The following is an 18,070-nucleotide window of genomic DNA, read 5'->3' on the forward strand; positions in this document are numbered from 1 at the left end:
CGTCAGTGGCCGGACACACCCACTTTTGAAAAAAAAATTCAGTTCCAAAGTGAAACTGTTCTACCTGACTAGAACTGGAGAAAACTAAATGTGGAGAATTGTGATTTCTAAGATACTCCGTTCTACACCAGTTGCTCCTAAAAATCAGGAGCAAATCATGTGGAAACTTGGGGCCTTGGGAACTACATATTCAAATTTAAAACCAAAAAATACCTTTTCTTCGTTCTTTGTCAAAATACTAAAGCTGTAAAACAAAGTAAGTCATGATAGCTTGCCACACAGTACTATGATGTTGTCGACTATGTCAACATTTCTAGAAATATGTCAATTCTTTCTACTCTGATGCATCAATCACATCAAATTGAAATTCTAATATTTTCCTTTTGGCCACAGTTGACCAAACACAATAAAGGCAAATTTGCATTTACATTTCATCTCAATCATAATCTGATAGAATTTTGTATTGAGTTTGAGAGTGATTTAGCTCAATCCAAAACGAGGTCTTAAATCAGAACAAAGCAAACTATGTAGGTATGAGGGGCGAGTTGGCTACACTAGATTAGTATCTAGATTAAAAGGTATGACAGCAGATAAGCAATGCAAACAAATTAAGAAATAATTCATAATTCGCAACGAATATACATTCTCTTTTATCCAGTTTATCTGGAATGTATAATTCGATCCTGCCTGTCTTAGTAATCAAGAACTTTGCAACGTGTAATTTGAGCCATTCTGACTGCCCGACTCCAGATAGCACAGGGCTCACATGGAATAGACAGGGCTCGCCCTCATGGATTAAGACCTTCTGCAAACCTGCAAATAAATTCCTGCCCTCCTCCCCAATAAGTTGCTAACCTTCCTTCCATCGCCCCCAGTTCCTGACCACCTTCCCTACCCAAGTACCTGACCTACCCTCCTGAGTTCCTGACAAACCTCCCCTCCCGCCCCAGTCCCCAGCTCCTGACATCCCCACCCCGCTCTCCCCCGCGTACCTGACCTCCCCTCCAGAGTTCCTGACGACCCACACCACCCCACCTCACCTCACCTTCCCGCTCGAGTTGCTGACCTCCCCGCCCGAGTTCCAGGCCTCCTCTCCCCGCCCAAGATCCTGACCTCTGCTCCTCTCCCTGTCCAATCCAGTCTTTGCCCCCTTCGATCACTTGTTGCACTCTCTCCATCCCTCACTCACCCTCTCCCTCTCTCCGATCCATCACTCGCCCTCGCCCCAACTCCCGCTACCACTCCGGCCCCGCTATCTCGCTCTCCTGCCCCCGCCCTCGCCGACCCCCGCTGTCTCGCCCTCCCCTCCGACCCCCGCTGTCTCGCCCTCCCTCCAACCCCCGCTGTCTCGCCCTCCCTCTGACCCCCGCTGTCTCGCCCTCCCTCTGACCCCCGCTGTCTCGCCCTCTCCCCGACCCCCGCTGTCTCGCCCTCCCTCCGACTCGTTCTCCCTCCGTCCCCCCCACTCTAGCCCTCTCCCCGACCCGATCGCCAAACCCCCCCCTCCCCGACCCCCGCTCTCGCCCTCTCTCTCTCTGATCGCAAGTTCTGGGTTTCGGGACATACACAGTGCATGCCTAAACCCAGGACTTGTGGGGCCCCAACAGGTTTCTTTCCCTAAAGGACAGTAATGAACCATGTTGGATTTTATGACACTCTGACTGCTTCATGCCCACGTTTACTGATACAAGCTTTTTATTTGCAGACTTTAACTGAATTAAAATTTTCAAACTGCCACGGTGGGATTCATCAAACATTGTTGGAAAAGACTCTACAAACAGAAAGACAAGGTGTTTCGCTGTCGAGGTAGCAGTTACATTAATATATCCATACATTATTGGAGACAAAAATCCCCCAAAATACCCACTGGGGGAACATACTGCAACTTCAAGCGGTTGGATTCACACCTGGAATACTACGTGCAGTTTTGGTTTCCATATTTACGAAAGGATATACTTGCTTTGGAAGCAGTTCAGGGAAGGTTCACGAGGTTGATTCCAGGGATGAGGGGGTTCACATGAGGAAAGGTTGAGTAGGCTGGGCCTCTAATCATTGGAATTCAGAAGAATGAGAGGTGATCTTATCGAAACGTCTAAGATTATGAGGGGGCTTGACAAGGTGGATGCAGAGAGGATGTTTCCACTGATGGGGGTGACTAGAACTAGAGGGCATAATCTTAGAATAAGGGGCCACCCATTTAAAACAGAGATGAGGAGAAATTTCTTCTCTGAGGGTTGTAAATCTGTGGAATTCGCTGCCTCAGAGAGCTGTGGAAGCTGGGACATTGTATAAATTTAAGACAGAAATCGATAAGGGGATAAGGAGTTATGGGGAACGGGCTGGGGAAGTGGAGCTGAGTCCATGATCAGATCAGCCATGATCTTATTGAATGGCGGAGCAGGCTCGAGGACTGTATGGCCTACTCCTGTTCCCATTTCTTATGTTCCGATGTTAAACCACACTATAGGCCACAGGATACGAATATGACGAAAGAAATAAAATTTTATCAGGCAAACTTTCCATTCCCATATGCGCTTGTTTTGCAAATGTAAACTGATGTTTGAACTACTGATTGTTTGGGTATATATTATTCATCTATCTTGAGGTCGATCCTACGACACATCATAAATCTTAAAGTACTTGAGAGAATAGAGTAATAATGACAAATCTGCTGCCATCTGCTGGACTACTGTATTATTTTGAATAAGATCATGACTTATGAGTTGCTTTTGACATCATTGCAAAAATCACCATATGGAAGTATACTTCAATGAATTCAGTTTTATAATATTTAAAAACACTAAGCTTTAATACTTTTCAAAGAATATAACACAAATTCATCCACCGGACACTGACTTGTTTTTCAGCACCTGTTGATCAAATAAAATATAAATCATGCACCCTGAAAGCACGGTGTCAGGTGGATGCAATTCCCGATCCTCCTCCCGCCATTTCCAGATGGAAAATCTATCCTACAGGGTCGATAAGAAGTGAACAGAGCGTTTGGGAGAAATTTCTTTATGTAGATTTGTTGGGAGCATGGGTTACTGTGCAGTAGAGTAGTAGAGGGACAGACCATTTCATGTTTTAAAGGAAACATGGATAAACCTTTGAAGCAAATGATGGGCAGGACCATGGGGAGAGCAGGGTAGTAGGATTAATTCTGAATTGGTCAAGCAAAAGCAGTCACAGATATGATGGGCTCTGTGCTGTAAAGTTCTATAGTTCTAAGCCATTGTAAAAGATAGAAACAAACAAAAGGTAGTAGCAGCTTGAAGTTATATAAATTCAGTTAAAGATAACTAGCCCAAGTAATTGAAAAACTGAAAAGACAATAGAAAGATGGATGAAAGAGACATGAATTAGGAATTACAGACCTCCTTGTAAAATATCCATTGTGGGGAAAACAATTAAATGCTTCTTATGGGACTCATCTAAGTCGTACAGTATCCTTGGACATAGCTTAGCAACATTAGATCATGTCTCAAAAATCTACTGGTATCCTCTGAGAAGGTAACTAAAACAGTAAATTTACCAGGGGCGTGCGAGGGGGGGGGGGCGCAAGGGGGAGAGAGAGAGAGAGAGAGAGAGAGAGAGAGGGAGAGGAAAAAAGGAGAGAAAGGTAGAGAAGGGCGAGACGGAGAAAGTGTGTGAGACAGAGAGAAGGAAGACAAAGTGAGAGAAAGAGACACAGAAAGGAGAATGAGAGAGAGAGAGAGAGTGAAACAGAGAGAAACAAAGAAAAGAAAAATAAATGAAACAGAAACACCTCCCAAAGCGCTGTGCAGCCAATGAATGACTGCCGTGTGGTTAGTCACTGTTGTTTTGTAGGCAAATGTGGGAACCAATTTGCACACAATAAAGTCCCACAAACAGGATTAAGATGAATACGTCTTTAATCTGTTTTTTAGTGGTGTTGGTTGCTGCATGAATATTGGCCAGGGCAGTTTTGAGTTCAATATGATTATTTTACTTAATACAACAATGCAAATAACTCCCTCCCTTGCTGTTCTTCAAACAAAAGAGCCAAATGATCTATATGAACAAGCAGACTGGGCCGGAGTTTGATATCCTATTCAAAAGGCAGCACACAAGTGTCAGCCAAAACTAGATCATAGAATGATCAGGATGCCATTTGGCCCAATTTGCCCGTGCCGGTTCTTAAGTTGTGCTTTCTAATTAGTCCCACTCACCTACTCTTTCCCCATAGCCCTGTGATTTTTTTCCCTTCAAGAATTTATCCAATTTCTCTTTGAAAGTTACGACAGGTATTGACTGTTTCCTCCACCCTTTCAGGCAATATATTCCAGATCACAACTCGCTGCATAAAAAAATGCTTCCTCATGTCATCTCCGGTTCTTTTGCCAATCACCTTAAATCGGTGTCCTCTGGTTACTGACCCTTTTGCCCTGCAAATCGTTTCTCCTTATTCACTTTATCTAAACTGCTCATGACTTTGAACACCTCTATCAAATAGTGATGCATTTTGGTAAGAAGTGATATATTTTGGTAGGAAGGAGAGGCGATATAAACTGAAGGGTACAATTCTAAAGGGGGTGCATGAACAGAGAGACCTGGGTGTATATATGCGCAAATCATTGAAGGTGGCAGGGCAGGTAGAGAAAGTGGTTTTAAAAAAATCATACGGGATCCTGGGCTTCATAAATAGAAGTACAGGGCCCGAAATTGATGGAAGCCAAGTTCCGCCCAAGTACCAGCCAAAGGACCACCGAGATCCTTACGATACTTTGGGCAGAAGTTCCATGAAAAAATCTGGGAAAGACCGCCCAGCGGCAAAAATGGGACTTCCACACCGAATCTGGGCAGCAGCGGGCGGTAGCTCCCATTCTCGGCAGCAAATGCAATCCTCAGCAAAGTACGGCCGAGGATTGAGTCGGGGCCCGGGGGAGGGGGAGGAAGACGACTGCTGAAATTAAACATTTTCAAAACATTAAAAAAAAACACCAGAAATCCTTCAGGGGGCCCCATCCACCTAAATTCCTACAAAAAAAATGAAAAGACTAACTTTTTTTTTTGCAGGACTTCATACTTGCCGTTGAGGTCAGATCTGCCTCTGCACGGCAATCTTTTCCACTGCTGCAGCGGAGGACTGCGCGGACCAGACTGGTAGCTCGGCGGGCGGGAAGACATTTCTGGGCGTTGCAGGCCGGCGTATGGTACCCAGCGGTCCGCTCTCCCCGCCGGTGGGAGGACTCCACCAAACTCGCTCGGAGGGGAGACCACCCAGAAACCAGGGAGACTTCTGAGAAAAGTCGGCGGCAGCAGACAAGTAGGTCCAGCAATTTCGGGCCCATTGAGTACAAATGCAAGGAAGTTATGATGAACCTTTATATAATGCTGGTTTGGCTTCAACTGGATTATTGTGTTCAATTCTAAGCAGCTGGGGTTGTTCTCCTTAGAGCAGAGAAGGTTGAGAGGAAATTTGCTAAATGTGTTCAAAATCATGAGGGTTCTGAGCAGCGCAGATAGAAATTGTTCCCATTGGTGGAAGGGTCGAGAACCAGAGGACGCAGATTTAAAGTGATTGGCAGACAAACCAAAGGCGACATGAGCAAAAAACGTTTTCATGCACGAGTGATTACAATCTGGAATGCACTGCCTGAAAGGGGGGCAGATTGAATCGTGGCTTTCAAAACGGAATCGGATAAGTACTCAGTGTTCTGGCCAATATTTATTCCTCAATCAACATAACATTAAAAAAAACAGATTATCTGGTCATTATCATCATCATCATCATCATCGGCAGTCCCTCGAAATCAAGGAAGATTTGCTTCCACTCTAAAGTAAGTTCTTGGGTAACTGAACAGTCCAATATGGGAGTTACAGTCTCTGTCACAGGTGGGACAGACAGTCGTTGAAGGAAAGGGTGGGCAGGACTGGTTTGCCGCATGCTCCTTCCGCTGCCTGCTCTTGGTTTCTGCATGCTCTCAGCGATGAGACTAGAAGGTGCTCAGTGCCCTCCCGGATGCACTTCCTCCACTTTGGCGGTCGGTGGGGATGTTGCATTTTATCGAGGAGGCTTTGAGGGTGTCCTTGAAATGTTTTCTCTGCCCACCTTGGGCTCGCTTGCCATGTAGGAGTTCCGAGTAGAGTGCTTGCTTTGGGAGTCTTATGTCAGGTATGCGAACAATGTGGCCCGCCCAGCAGAGCTGGTCGAGAGTGGTCAGTGCTTCGATGCTGGGGATGGTGGCCTGATCGAGGATGCTAACATTGGTGCATCTGTCCTCCCAGGGGATTTGCAGGATCATGCTGAGACATCATTGGTGGTATTTCTCCAGTGATTTGAGGTGTCTACTGTATATGGTCCACGTCTCTGAGCCATACAGGAGGGCGGGTATCACTACAGCTCTGTAAACCATAAGCTTAGTGGCAGTTTTGAGGGCCTGATCTTCGAACACTCTTTTCCTCAGGCAGCGTTGTTGAATCTCGTCGTTGATGTCTGCCCTTGCTGATAATAGGCTCCCGAGGTATGGAAAGTGGTCCACGTTGCCCGGGGCCGTGCCATGGATCTTGATGACTGTGGGGGGGCGGGGAGGCAGTGCTGTGTGGCGGGGTCAGGTTGGTAGAGGACCTTTGTCTTACGGATGTTTAGTGTAAGGCCCATGCTTTCGTATGCCTCAGTAAAGATGTTGACTATGACTTGGAGTTCAGTCTCTGAATGTGCGCAGACGCAGGCGTCGTCCGCGTACTGTAGCTCAACGACAGAGCTTGGGACGGTCTTGGATCTGGCCTGGAGATGATGAAGGTTGAACAGGTTCACACTGGTTCTGTAGTTAGTTCCACTCCAACAGGGTGCTTGTTGAGTGTGAGGTGGAGCATTGCAGCGAGGAAGATTGAGAAAAGGGTTGGAGCGATGATGCAGCCCTGCTAGACCCCGGTCCGGACGTGGATTGGGTCTGTAATGGATCCGTTGGTCAGGATCACGGTTTGCATGTTGTTGTGGAGCAGGCAGAGGATGGTGACAAACTTTTGGGGGCAGCCGAAATGGAGGATGACGTTCCATAGTTAACAGCGTCAAAGGCCTTTGTAAGGTCAAAGAAGGCCATGTAGAAGGGTTGGTGCTGTTCCCTACATTTTCTTGCAGCTGTAAAAATCATGTCCGTTGTGCCCCGTAGAGGATGAAATCCGCACTGCTGTGGCTGATGCCTCAGCCACAGGGAGAAGACGGTTGAGGAGGATTCTAGCGACGACTTTCCCAGTGGCTGATAACAGCGATATTCCTCTGTAGTTGCAGCAGTCGGACTTGTCCCCTTTGTTAAAGATGTTCACGATTACTGCATCTCTGAGATCTCCCAGCATGCTCTCCTCCTTCCAGATGAGAGAGATGAGGTCATGCATTCATGCCAATAGTGCCTCTCCGTCATGCTTTAGTGCCTCAGCGCGGATTCCATCCACTCCCGTTGCCTTAAAGCTATAATGTGAGAGGATTCTGCACCGCAATCAAGGCCACCTACGGCCCAAGCACCCAAGGACCCACCCCACTGCTGGCCAAGAACAGGGACACACTCATCAAGGATACCGAGGCAGTCAGGACCTGCTGGAAGGAGCACTTCGAAGACCTCCTTAACCAAGACTCTGCCTTTGACTCGAGTGTCTTCGACTCCATCCCGCAGCATGCTACCCATCACCATCTCAGCAAAACCCCAGTCCTGCACGAGGTAGAAAAGGCCATCCGCCAGCTCAAGAACAAGGTCATTTTCACATTGCTGCTGTGGGAGCTTTCTTTTGTGCAAATTCGCGTTTCCCACATTACAACAGTAACTACACTCCAAAAATACTTAATTGGCTGTAAAGTGCTGAGAGATGTCCGGTGGTCGTCAAAAGCGCTATATAAATCTAAATCTTTCTTTGTTTCTAAAGGAAAAAGAAATTACAGGGCTACGGGGAAAGGGCAGGGGGTGGGATGAGCCGACGTGCTCTTGCAGAGAGCCGGCATGGGTTTGATGGGCTGTCTGGCCTCCTTCCGTGCTGTAACCATTCTATGATTCTATTCTAAATCTCTTCTTAACAGTCTCTGCTTGAAGGAGAACAACCCGGGCTTCTCCACATAACTGAAGTCCCGATTCCCTGGTACCATTCTAGTAAATCTCTTCTGCAGACTCTCTAAGGCCTTGACATCCTTCCTAAAGTGCGGTACCCAGAATTGGACACAATACTCCAAGCTAAGGCCATAAAGATTAAGCATAATGCCCTTACTTTCGTACTCTATTCCTCTATTTCTAAATGCTTTTTTTACAGCCTTCTCACCTTGTCCTGCCTTCAAAGATTTGTGCACATATAGCCCCAGGTCTCTTTGTTCCTGTGCCCCCTCCCCCCCCGCCCCTTTAAAATTGTATCATTTAGATGCTATTGCATTTAGTTTTTATAATGGGCTATGAAATGGTAACAGTAAAGAGTGAAATATGTATGCCTGATTTTAGTTTTCCAGAGTCATTCTTCGTACCAAAATGAATCATTTCACACTTCTCCGCGTCAAATTTCATCTGCCATGTATCTTCCCATTTCACCAGTCTATGTCCTCCAGAAGGCTGTTACTATCTCCTCATTCTTTACTACATTTCCCAGTTTCGTGTCATCTGCAAACTTTGAAATTATGCCCTGTATACCCATGTTCTGGGAGGTGGGCTTCACTGGCAAGGCCAGCATTTATTGCCCATCTCTAATCACCCTAGAGAAGGTGGTGGTGAGCCGCTTTCTTGAACCGCTGCAGTCATTGTGGTGAAGGTACTTCCAGAGTGCTGTTTGGCAGGGAGTTCCAGGAATTTGACCCAGCGATAATGAAGGAATGGCGACATATTTCCAAGTCAGGAAGGTGTGCAACTTGGAGGGGAACTTGCAGTGATGATGGCCCCATGCGCCTGCTGCCCTTGTCCTTCTCGGTGATAGAGGTCGCAGGTTTGGGAGGTGTTGCCGAAGTAGCCGTGGCATAATGTCATTGATATATATCAAAAAGATCATGCTCCTAATACCGACTGCAGGGGAATACCACTGTATACTTCCCTCCAGTCTGAAAAATAACTGTTCACCACTACTCTCTGCTTTCTGTCCCACAATCAATTTCGTAAACATGCTGCTGGTCTCCCTTTAATCTATTGGGCTTTAATTTTCGAAAGTCTATTATGTGGTACTTCAGGAAACGCCTTGTGCTCGTGTCATGAGATTTGGACTTGAACCCACAACCTGCTGGCTTAGCTGCGTGTTACCACGGAACCAAGCTGACATTGATAAGCTAAGGAATTTTATGTCAGCAAAAAATAAAGTAGTGCACATAGAAACACAACGAATGGCTATGCACTAGCAAAGATGTAAAGTATTACTGGGGTGTATTATAATTATAAAAAATTGTAGAACATTGTGGGAAAGATTGAGAGGGCAGGATTTTAAAATGGAAGGTTTAGATGTAAATCTAAATAAAGTTATTGAACTTAGATTGTGATTGTAGAATCAGAGAAAGCCATTGTAAAATTAACAAGGCGCAAGGAGAGCTAAAATTATCTTTCTTTACTTACTCAAACAGTTGACATGTGGAACAGAGGGCTGTTAGGACATGGAATGGCCTACCAGAAACAGTTGCCAAGGCAGAGTCTATAATAGCCTTTAAAAGGTAATTGGAATTGAATATGAAAAAAATTGAGAATGGGGAAAGGGTAGGGGAACTAGACTAAGTGGATAGTTCTTTTAGAGAGTCGACAGTCACAGTGGGCCGAATGATCTCGTGTATTATAAAATTCTACATTTATACTAATTCTACAGGCTTCCCCCTGCAGGCTTGCTTTCAAGTCCTCTTACTTCTTAAACGTACTACTTGTTGGTACTACTGATGAAAACTTAATAGCACTCAGTCTTAAAAAAATGACTATACTGTGGTACAGGAGGCCATTCAAGTGAGAAGAGTGAAAAGGAATGTGGTAGTGGTACGGGTCAGTGCAGCCATGACTGAGAGTTCCAAAGGCTGTGTTGCCTGCCCAGTGCCAGGGTTAAGGACACTTCCTCACAGCTAGGGAACAGGCTATTTTAGGAGCGTCGAGGGAAGACTGATCATAATATCGAATTTGACAGTGATTTAGTGAAATCCAAAATTAGGATCTTAAATCTGAACAAAGCAAATTACATATACATGGCAAACAGTGACTAGTGGGGTGCCGCAGGGATCGTGCTGGGGCCTCAACTATTTACAATCTATATTAATGACTTGGATGAAGGGACCGAGTGTAATGTAGCCAAGTTTGCTGATGATACAAAGATGGGTGAGAAAGCAAATTGTGAAAAAGACACAAAAAATCTGCAAAGGGATTTAGACAGGCTAAGCGAGAGGGCAAAAATTTAGCAGATGGAATATTATGTGGGAAAATGGGAGGTTATCCACTTTGGCAGAAAAATAGAAAAGCAAATTATAATTTAAATGGAGAAAAATTGTAAAGTGCTGCAGGACAGAGAGACCTGGGGATCCTTATGCATGAAACACAAAAAGTTAGTATGCAGGTACAGCAAGTAATCAGGAAGGCAAATGGAATGTTGGCCTTTACTGCAAGGGGATGGAGTATAAAAGCAGAGAAATCCTGCTACAACGGTACAGGTATTGGTGAGGCCACACCTGGAGTACTGCGTACAGTTTTGGTCTACGTATTTAAGGAAGGATATACTTGCATTGGAGGTAATTCAGAGAAGGTTCACTAGGTTGATTTCGGAGGTGAGGGGATTGACTTATGAAGATAGGTGGAGTCGAAACATATAAGATAATGAGGGGGCTCGACAAGGTGGATGCAAAGAGGATATTTCCCCACTCATAGGGGAAACTAAAACTAGGGGACATAGTCTCAGAATAAGGGGCCGCCCATTTAAAACTGAGATGAGGAGGAATTTCTTCTCTCAGAGTGTTGTAAATCTGTGGAATTCTCTGCCTGAGAGAGTTGTGGAGGCTGGGTCATTGAATATATTTAAGATGGAGATAGACAGATTTTTGAGCAACAGGGGAATAAAGGGTTATGGGGAGCGGGCAGGGAAGTGGAGCGGAGTCCATGATCAGATCAGCCATGATCTTATTAAATGGCGGAGCAGACTCGAGGGGCCAAATGGCTTACTCCTGCTCCTATTTCTTATGTTCTTATGTAGGATGTTTCCCTTGGCTGAAGAGTCCAGAACTAGGGTCACAGTCTCAAAATATGGGGTCATCCATTTAGGACTGAGACGAGGAGAAATTTCGTCACTCAAAGGGTTGTGAATCTTTTGGATTTTCTACCCCAGAGATCTTTGCATGCTCAGTCATTGAGTATATTCAAGACAGAGATCGATTGATTTTTGGATGTTAAGGGAACCAAGGGATATGGGAATAGTGCGGGAAGGTGATGTTGAGGTAGAAGATCAGCCATGATCTTATTGAATGCAGAGCAGCCTCCAAGAGCCAAATGGTCTGCTCCTTTTTCTTCTATAAAAACAGAAAATGCTGGAACTCTGCTTTATCTCCACAGATGCTGCCTGACCTGCTGAGATTTCCAGCATTTTCTGTTTTTATTCCAGATTCCAGCATCCGCAGTATTTTGTTTTTGTATTCCTTTTTCTTATGTTCTTATATGAAAAACCAATAATGTCTGAGACAAGGAACTTTGTTCAACTGATTGCTTTAATAAAGCTTATGGATGCATGACAGCATAATGTGAATTTTCGATTGCTCCCACACTGTTACATAATCTCCCAGTCTTTTAATTATGTCTGCTGAATAATGGATATTGTCCTTTCGACGTATCCATAGCAAAAAGTAGGATGGAGATTTCTTTTTAATATTTTCAGGTAAATAAAGTGGCACAATGGAAAAAAATGACTTTGGCAAATAACTTCCATTATATAATTTGTAAATAAATGGCACTGTACTTTAACTCCATTCTCCGAGCTTTGCAGTTTAAGTTCCAACTACTAGCATGGGTAACATACTACATGTTCCATCTCACTGGCTCCATATCGTACACTAATGGCTATAACTAACAGATCAAAAAACCTCTCGCTTTCGAAGTTTACATGGACTGATTAAATGATTCGTATATTAATTTTGGTTTTTACTAAGTCATATTTCTGACTACATTCTTACACGTTGCAATCTTTATGACTGCTGCTTATCTAAAATGTTCTGTTTTCTCATGCAATATAAAGGACAACAATATAGCTTGCCATACTATTTGGTCATTAGAATGGAATTCAATACATGCACTTTATCTTAATAAATTCATAATTGTGGTGTCTGACCAGAAGAACCATGAACTTTATATGTTTAGTAACTGATGTCCATAAGACGGATTGTCCAGCAAGAGCAGGAAATGAGAGCTATCTATAAAGGTCACCTGGATGTCAAAAGTTAGGGGTAACTGTGCAAGAGGAAAATCAGATTACTGATAAAAGTACTGCAATATTATAATCCAAAATTGCCTTTTATGATTTAGTATGGAGATAACAAATTAAAAGTCATAACCTCAGATCTACATTTGCAAACACAGGCTTTTGCATGACATTGTGTTTATAATTGCTATCTGAAGCAATATTCTAGAATGACAATTTAATCCAGCCTTGGCTTGAACTTGTTTTGATGCAATTTAATGAAGTATTAAGTCAGCTGCCAAAAATGTTTTATGCACAAATGGACGATAGTAAAGTTCTTAATAGTAAACTTCGATTAATTAAAAACTTATTAGCGTTGGTGACTAAATGAATGGAATGGTAGCAACCTTGGTAGCAGTGCAAGCCTCTTGGAATTGTACGGCATTTTTCTCCACTGAAAGTGCATTATTCCCCTAGTAGCAGGCGTAAATATTTTACAAAAGTCAATGAGAACTTTATTTTTAAGCTCTGATGTAAATATAATACATTTTATTTATCCAAGACGAGCTGCAGCTAGTCGCGAACCAAATAATTTGACAGGGTAAAGCATGTATGCTTCAGTGTAGAGAAATTCTAGGATACAGCATAAAGATTAACAACCAAAATCTAAAGTGTACTGTGCTTCAAGCTCCCTATTGCTACACTAACAATTTTCGAAATAAGAATGATCCACATCACAATTATCTTTTATATTGTCTGCCCACTGAACAAGTTCACTTGTCTAAAAGGAAATAAATTACATTGAAATGAGCCAATGCCAACACCAGAATATGCAATAAGCTTTGAAAATCAGCAGAGCTATTTGTGCCAGTGTTGTACCCCAGAGGTGGCAATGATCCTCTTCAACACAGACCTCACCATAAATCACAGAATCAGCTCATTTGTATAGCCACTGACATTGGTCTGCCCAACTCATATGTAACATGTGAGTACTGCAGTGGAGGAATGGAAATTGCAGATGCAGGACTTTAAAAAAGTTGAGAATGGTTGAAGATTTCAACAATAGGCTCAGGGAGTAACACTTAAGTATTGCATATTTTGAAAAACTGACATAACCTGTCAGGTATCTGCAATAGATGGTACATGGAGGATTTTTAAAGCATGGATTTAAGTGGAGGAACTGGCAGAGGCATCCAGAGAAGGCAGCAGGGCATTAGGAGGCAGAAAAGATCACACAATTTTAATGGCACCAAGCTTCAGGCATGCTTTAAAAAATGGAAACGAGACACAAATGGTTTCCCAAGAAAAGTGTCTTGCATGCGATGTGGAGCAAAGTATCACTTCTGCAAAAGTATACAGACAAGCTAAGTGAGTAGGCAAAAATTTGGCAGATGGAGTATAATGTTGGAAAGTGTGAGGTCATGCACTTTGGCAGAAAAATATCAAAGAGCAAGTTATTATTTAAATGGAGAAAGATTGCAAAGTGCTGCAGTACAGCGGGACCTGGGGGTACATGTGCATGAAACACAAAAGAATAGTATGCAGCGACAGCAAAGTATCAGGAAGGCCAATGGTATCTTGGCCTTTATTGCAAAGGGGATGGAGTATAAAAGCAGGGAAGTCTTACTACAGCTATATAAGGTATTGGTGAGGCCACACCTGGAATACTGTCTGCAGTTTTGGTTTCCATATTTACGAAAAGATATACTTGCTTTGGAGGCAGTTCAGAGAAAGTTCACAAGGTTGATTCCGGGGATGAGGGGGTTAACTTATGAGGAAAGGTTGAGTAGGTTGGGCCTCTACCCATTGAAAATCAGAAGAATTGAGGTGATCTTATCGAAACGAATAAGATTATGGGCCCAGTTTCCACATGATTTGTGCCTGATTTTTAGGAGCAACTGGTGGAGAACGGACTATCTTAGAAATCGCAATTCTCCACATTATTTTTTCTGCAGTTCTAGTCAAGTAGAACAGTTCGACTTTAGAACAGAATTTTTTCTTCAAAAGGGGGCGTGTCCGGCCACTGACGCCTGATTTGAAAGTTTCCACAGTGAAAATGTACTCCAAACTAAAGTAGAATGGAGCAAGTGAAGATTTTTGTAGAACTGAAAAAACCTGTTCTACACATTAAAAAATCAGGCGCAGGTTACAAATTAGGCGCCCAGAACGAGCTGGGGGGGAGGGAACTCATTAAATTCGACAATAAATCCTTATTTATACTTCTACAAATATTATACAAATAAATCCAACCTGAATAAACATTTATAAGCAAAGAAAAGATTAAATAAACCATCTTCCTACCTGTGTGAAAGTGCTTCAGCCAGGGAGAATTCTGCAGCAAGCCTCACAAAACGGGGCAGCCGTTACCGAACGCGGGGGGGGAGGGGGGAGGGAATGGGAGCCGATTGAACGCGGGCGGGAGGGAGCCGACCGAACGCGGGTGGGAGGGAGGGAAGGGAGCCGACCGAACATGGGCGGGAGCCGACTGAACATGGGGAGGGAGCCGACCGAACGCGGGCGGGAGGGAGCCGACCGAACAAAGGCAGGAGGGAGGGAAGGGAGCCGACCGAATGCGGGGGGGGGGGGGGGCGGAGGGAAGGGAGCCGTTCCAGACGGCTGGCGGGAAAGAGAGAAGGCTGCAGGAAGCCTCAGAAATTGAGGAGCCATTTCCCGACGGCAAAAGGGGGAGGTCGTCGGGAAACAGCTGCCTCAACTTTCTGAGGCTTCTCACTGCTACAAGAAGCCTCAGTGCTGATGGCAATGTACTTTTATTAAAAAATGTTCAAAAACTAAACAGCTACAAAGAACTACAAAAATGGCCGAGTGCCAATGTTTTTTTATCACACTGAGCATGCGCGAACGCTCCAACGCGCACGCGCAGCGTTGCCGGCAGGAAAAAAACTCATTTAAATAGTACCCGCCCCTTCCCACTTACAAAATCAGCGCGAGTGTAGGCTCCGCCCCCCTGGGCGCCGCGCCAAACAGACAAGGAGCTGCAAAGCGCTCCAGAATCGCTCGTTTTTTTTCCGCCGCTGTTTTAGGCGCGAAAAACGGGCGCCCAGCTCGGAGGGGCGCCCGTTTTTTATCGTGTGGAAACTTGGGCCCTATGAGGGGGCTTGACAAGGTCGATGCAGAGAGCATGTTTCCACTGATGGGGGAGACAAGAACTAGAGGGCATGATCTTACAATAAGGGGCCGCCCATTTAAAACAGAGATGAGGAGAAATTTCTTCTCTGAGGGTTGAAAATCTGTGGAATTCGCTGCCTCAGAGAGCTGTGGAAGTTGGGACATTGAATAAATTTAAGACAGAAATAGACAGTTTCTCAAACAATAAGGGGATAAGGGGTCATGGGGAGCAGGCGGGGAAGTGGAGCTGAGTCCATGATCAGATCAGCCATGATCTTATTGAATGGCGGAGGAGGCTCGAGGGGCCGTGTGGCCTACTCCTGTTCCTATTTCTTATGTTCTTATATAACCCCTAGAACTCTATCCTGGCCAGTGCCTCAGGTTGAGCTAAATTGTTTTCAACTTCGGTGTCCTATTTGACCCCAGACTGAGCTTCAAACCCCCATCACAAAAACCGCCTACTTCCAACTCCATAATATTGCCGTCTACACTCCTACCTCAGCCCATCTACTGCTGAAACTCTCATCCATGCCTTTGTCACCTCCAGACTCAACTATTCCAATGATCTCCTGGCCAGCCTCCCATCCTCCATTAACATCAATTCATCCAAAACATTGCTGCCTTTTTCCTATCCCGCACTAAGTCCTGCTTACCATCACTCCTGTCCTTTCTGAACTTGATTCACTCCCAGTTCCCAAATGCCTCAAATTTAAAATATTTATCCTAGTGTTTCAATCCATTCATGGCCTTGCCGCTACCAATCTCTGTAACCCTCCGCCCCTACAGCCGCCCTCTGAGTTCTCCATTCTTCAGACTCTGTCCTCTAGTGCATCCCCTCTCTCTTTACACCTGCAGTGATGGCCATACTTTTAGCCATCTAGGCCCCACGCTATGAAGTAAATAGGAAATTATCAATGTACTTACTTGTAAATTAATTTCTGCTTCATAAAAAGTTAGGCATGCACAGTAGTGGCGATCCGAGTCAATGTCTGTCAGAACCACCACAAAATACGTTGGCTGCTTTCGTTCGGTGGACAGTTGCCAGCCACCAGGTTGACAAAACTAGAGTTAAAAACAAATAATGAAAACAGTTAGGACACAATTGTATTCTTCCAAAACATTCAAAAATAATTTTAAGAGTTTCATATAAGCCAATGTGTCAAACATGATATACTACTGAGCAACTTTTTATTATGAGTGAAAAATACCAGTATGTGGATTAAATTGCCATTTTTTAAACACATGGTGTTTCAATTCCTCTCTTTCTCCAAGTCAGCAATGCAGTTTTTACACAAATGGTTTGCACAGGTTCTGCCAGCTAACGGGGAATTTCCAATAGTTGGAGTTGAAATTCATGATTCTTAAATTTCCTAATTTGCTGTCAGTGGTGTGCAACATTCACAACATAAACGAGACAGTTTCCACAACACGAAGGCCAAGATTATTATGAACTATTTCAAGTAACAGTTCTGTGATATCAATGCAGTATTTATCTGAAATAGGATGAAAACTCAAACATGCAACAGTTTAACTAGATATCATATATCTTGTAACAGTTAAGCTACTCGGTCAACATTCTCATTTTATTTCAGCATATTGACCAAATCACTTCTATTGCAGATAAATTGAGATTTTAAAATATGCTGTCCACTGTTGGTCTGCACAGAAATGTACACGATAGGTAAACCACTAATGCTAAATTGCACCAAATTTAGAAATCTGATCACTTCTTTAACAGATACTTTAAAATAATTTAATCTAGATTGATTCGCTGAATGAATAATTACAGCAAATGACTGGTCACCCAGAAATTTTCAAATTGGTTATTTTTTTCTATCTATGGTTTATAGAAATCTTGATCAAACACATTTCCTGACAAAATAGATGATGGGTTAATCGAGATTCAACTATAGCACTTCATAAAATAAGTTTCATTATTGAGTAAAATGGCATGCAATTTATCAAGTACATTTGTAAAACAAGGCATAATTTAATACTCATTAATAGCATTTTGGGGAAAGCCTAAAACATTGATATAAAAAACCTTAGTTAAATTATCAAATTATAAGGGTTGGATTTTGAACTATAAAACACACATCTGGAAAATAAGGGGCCTGAATTTGCGGTCGGAGGCTTCCTGCAGGAAACGCCTCCGATCCACAAATAAAATCCGCGCTTACCTTCTGCCTCAGGATCCATGAAGACTCGCACTCCTGGGCCTCTGCATGTAGACATGTGTAGAGGCCCACATATCCCAGGGCTCAGGCGGCTCGCAAGCACCCCTGGGACCACGTGGGCTGGCCCAACCAATGAAAGAAGGGAGATCCCCATTCATATTCATGAGAATGAATGGGGATTACATAAAAACACATTTATATAGCAAATAAATAAGAAAAAACATTATATATTTAAAATTAATTAAAATATAATCTCATTAAACATTTAAAATAAAAATCACATTTTTTGAAAAATAAACTTAAATGTTTTAAAGGGGCTAAAAATAACCTTAACTTATTTTACAGGTGTTTTAATGTTTAAATAATTGAAAAACATTTATTTTTATATTCATTTAAACTCTTACACTGGTAAAAGCAGGCCTTACGCCAGGCGTAAGAAT

The 18,070-nt window shown here is 43.5% G+C and overlaps 1 protein-coding gene across 1 annotated transcript in view; it reads right to left on the bottom strand.

Moving 5' to 3' along the window:
* sbf2 (SET binding factor 2) overlaps positions 1 to 18,070 on the bottom strand; it is a 715,543-nt gene that overhangs the window by 404,211 nt on the left and 293,262 nt on the right. The window contains exon 3 of the mRNA XM_070898748.1: positions 16,378 to 16,515. Coding sequence (XP_070754849.1) covers positions 16,378 to 16,515 — 138 coding nt within the window. The remainder of the gene's footprint in view (positions 1 to 16,377; positions 16,516 to 18,070) is intronic.

The sequence above is a fragment of the Pristiophorus japonicus genome, chromosome 14 (genome assembly GCF_044704955.1).
Source record: "Pristiophorus japonicus isolate sPriJap1 chromosome 14, sPriJap1.hap1, whole genome shotgun sequence".
NCBI classification, from domain to species: Eukaryota; Metazoa; Chordata; class Chondrichthyes; family Pristiophoridae; genus Pristiophorus; species Pristiophorus japonicus.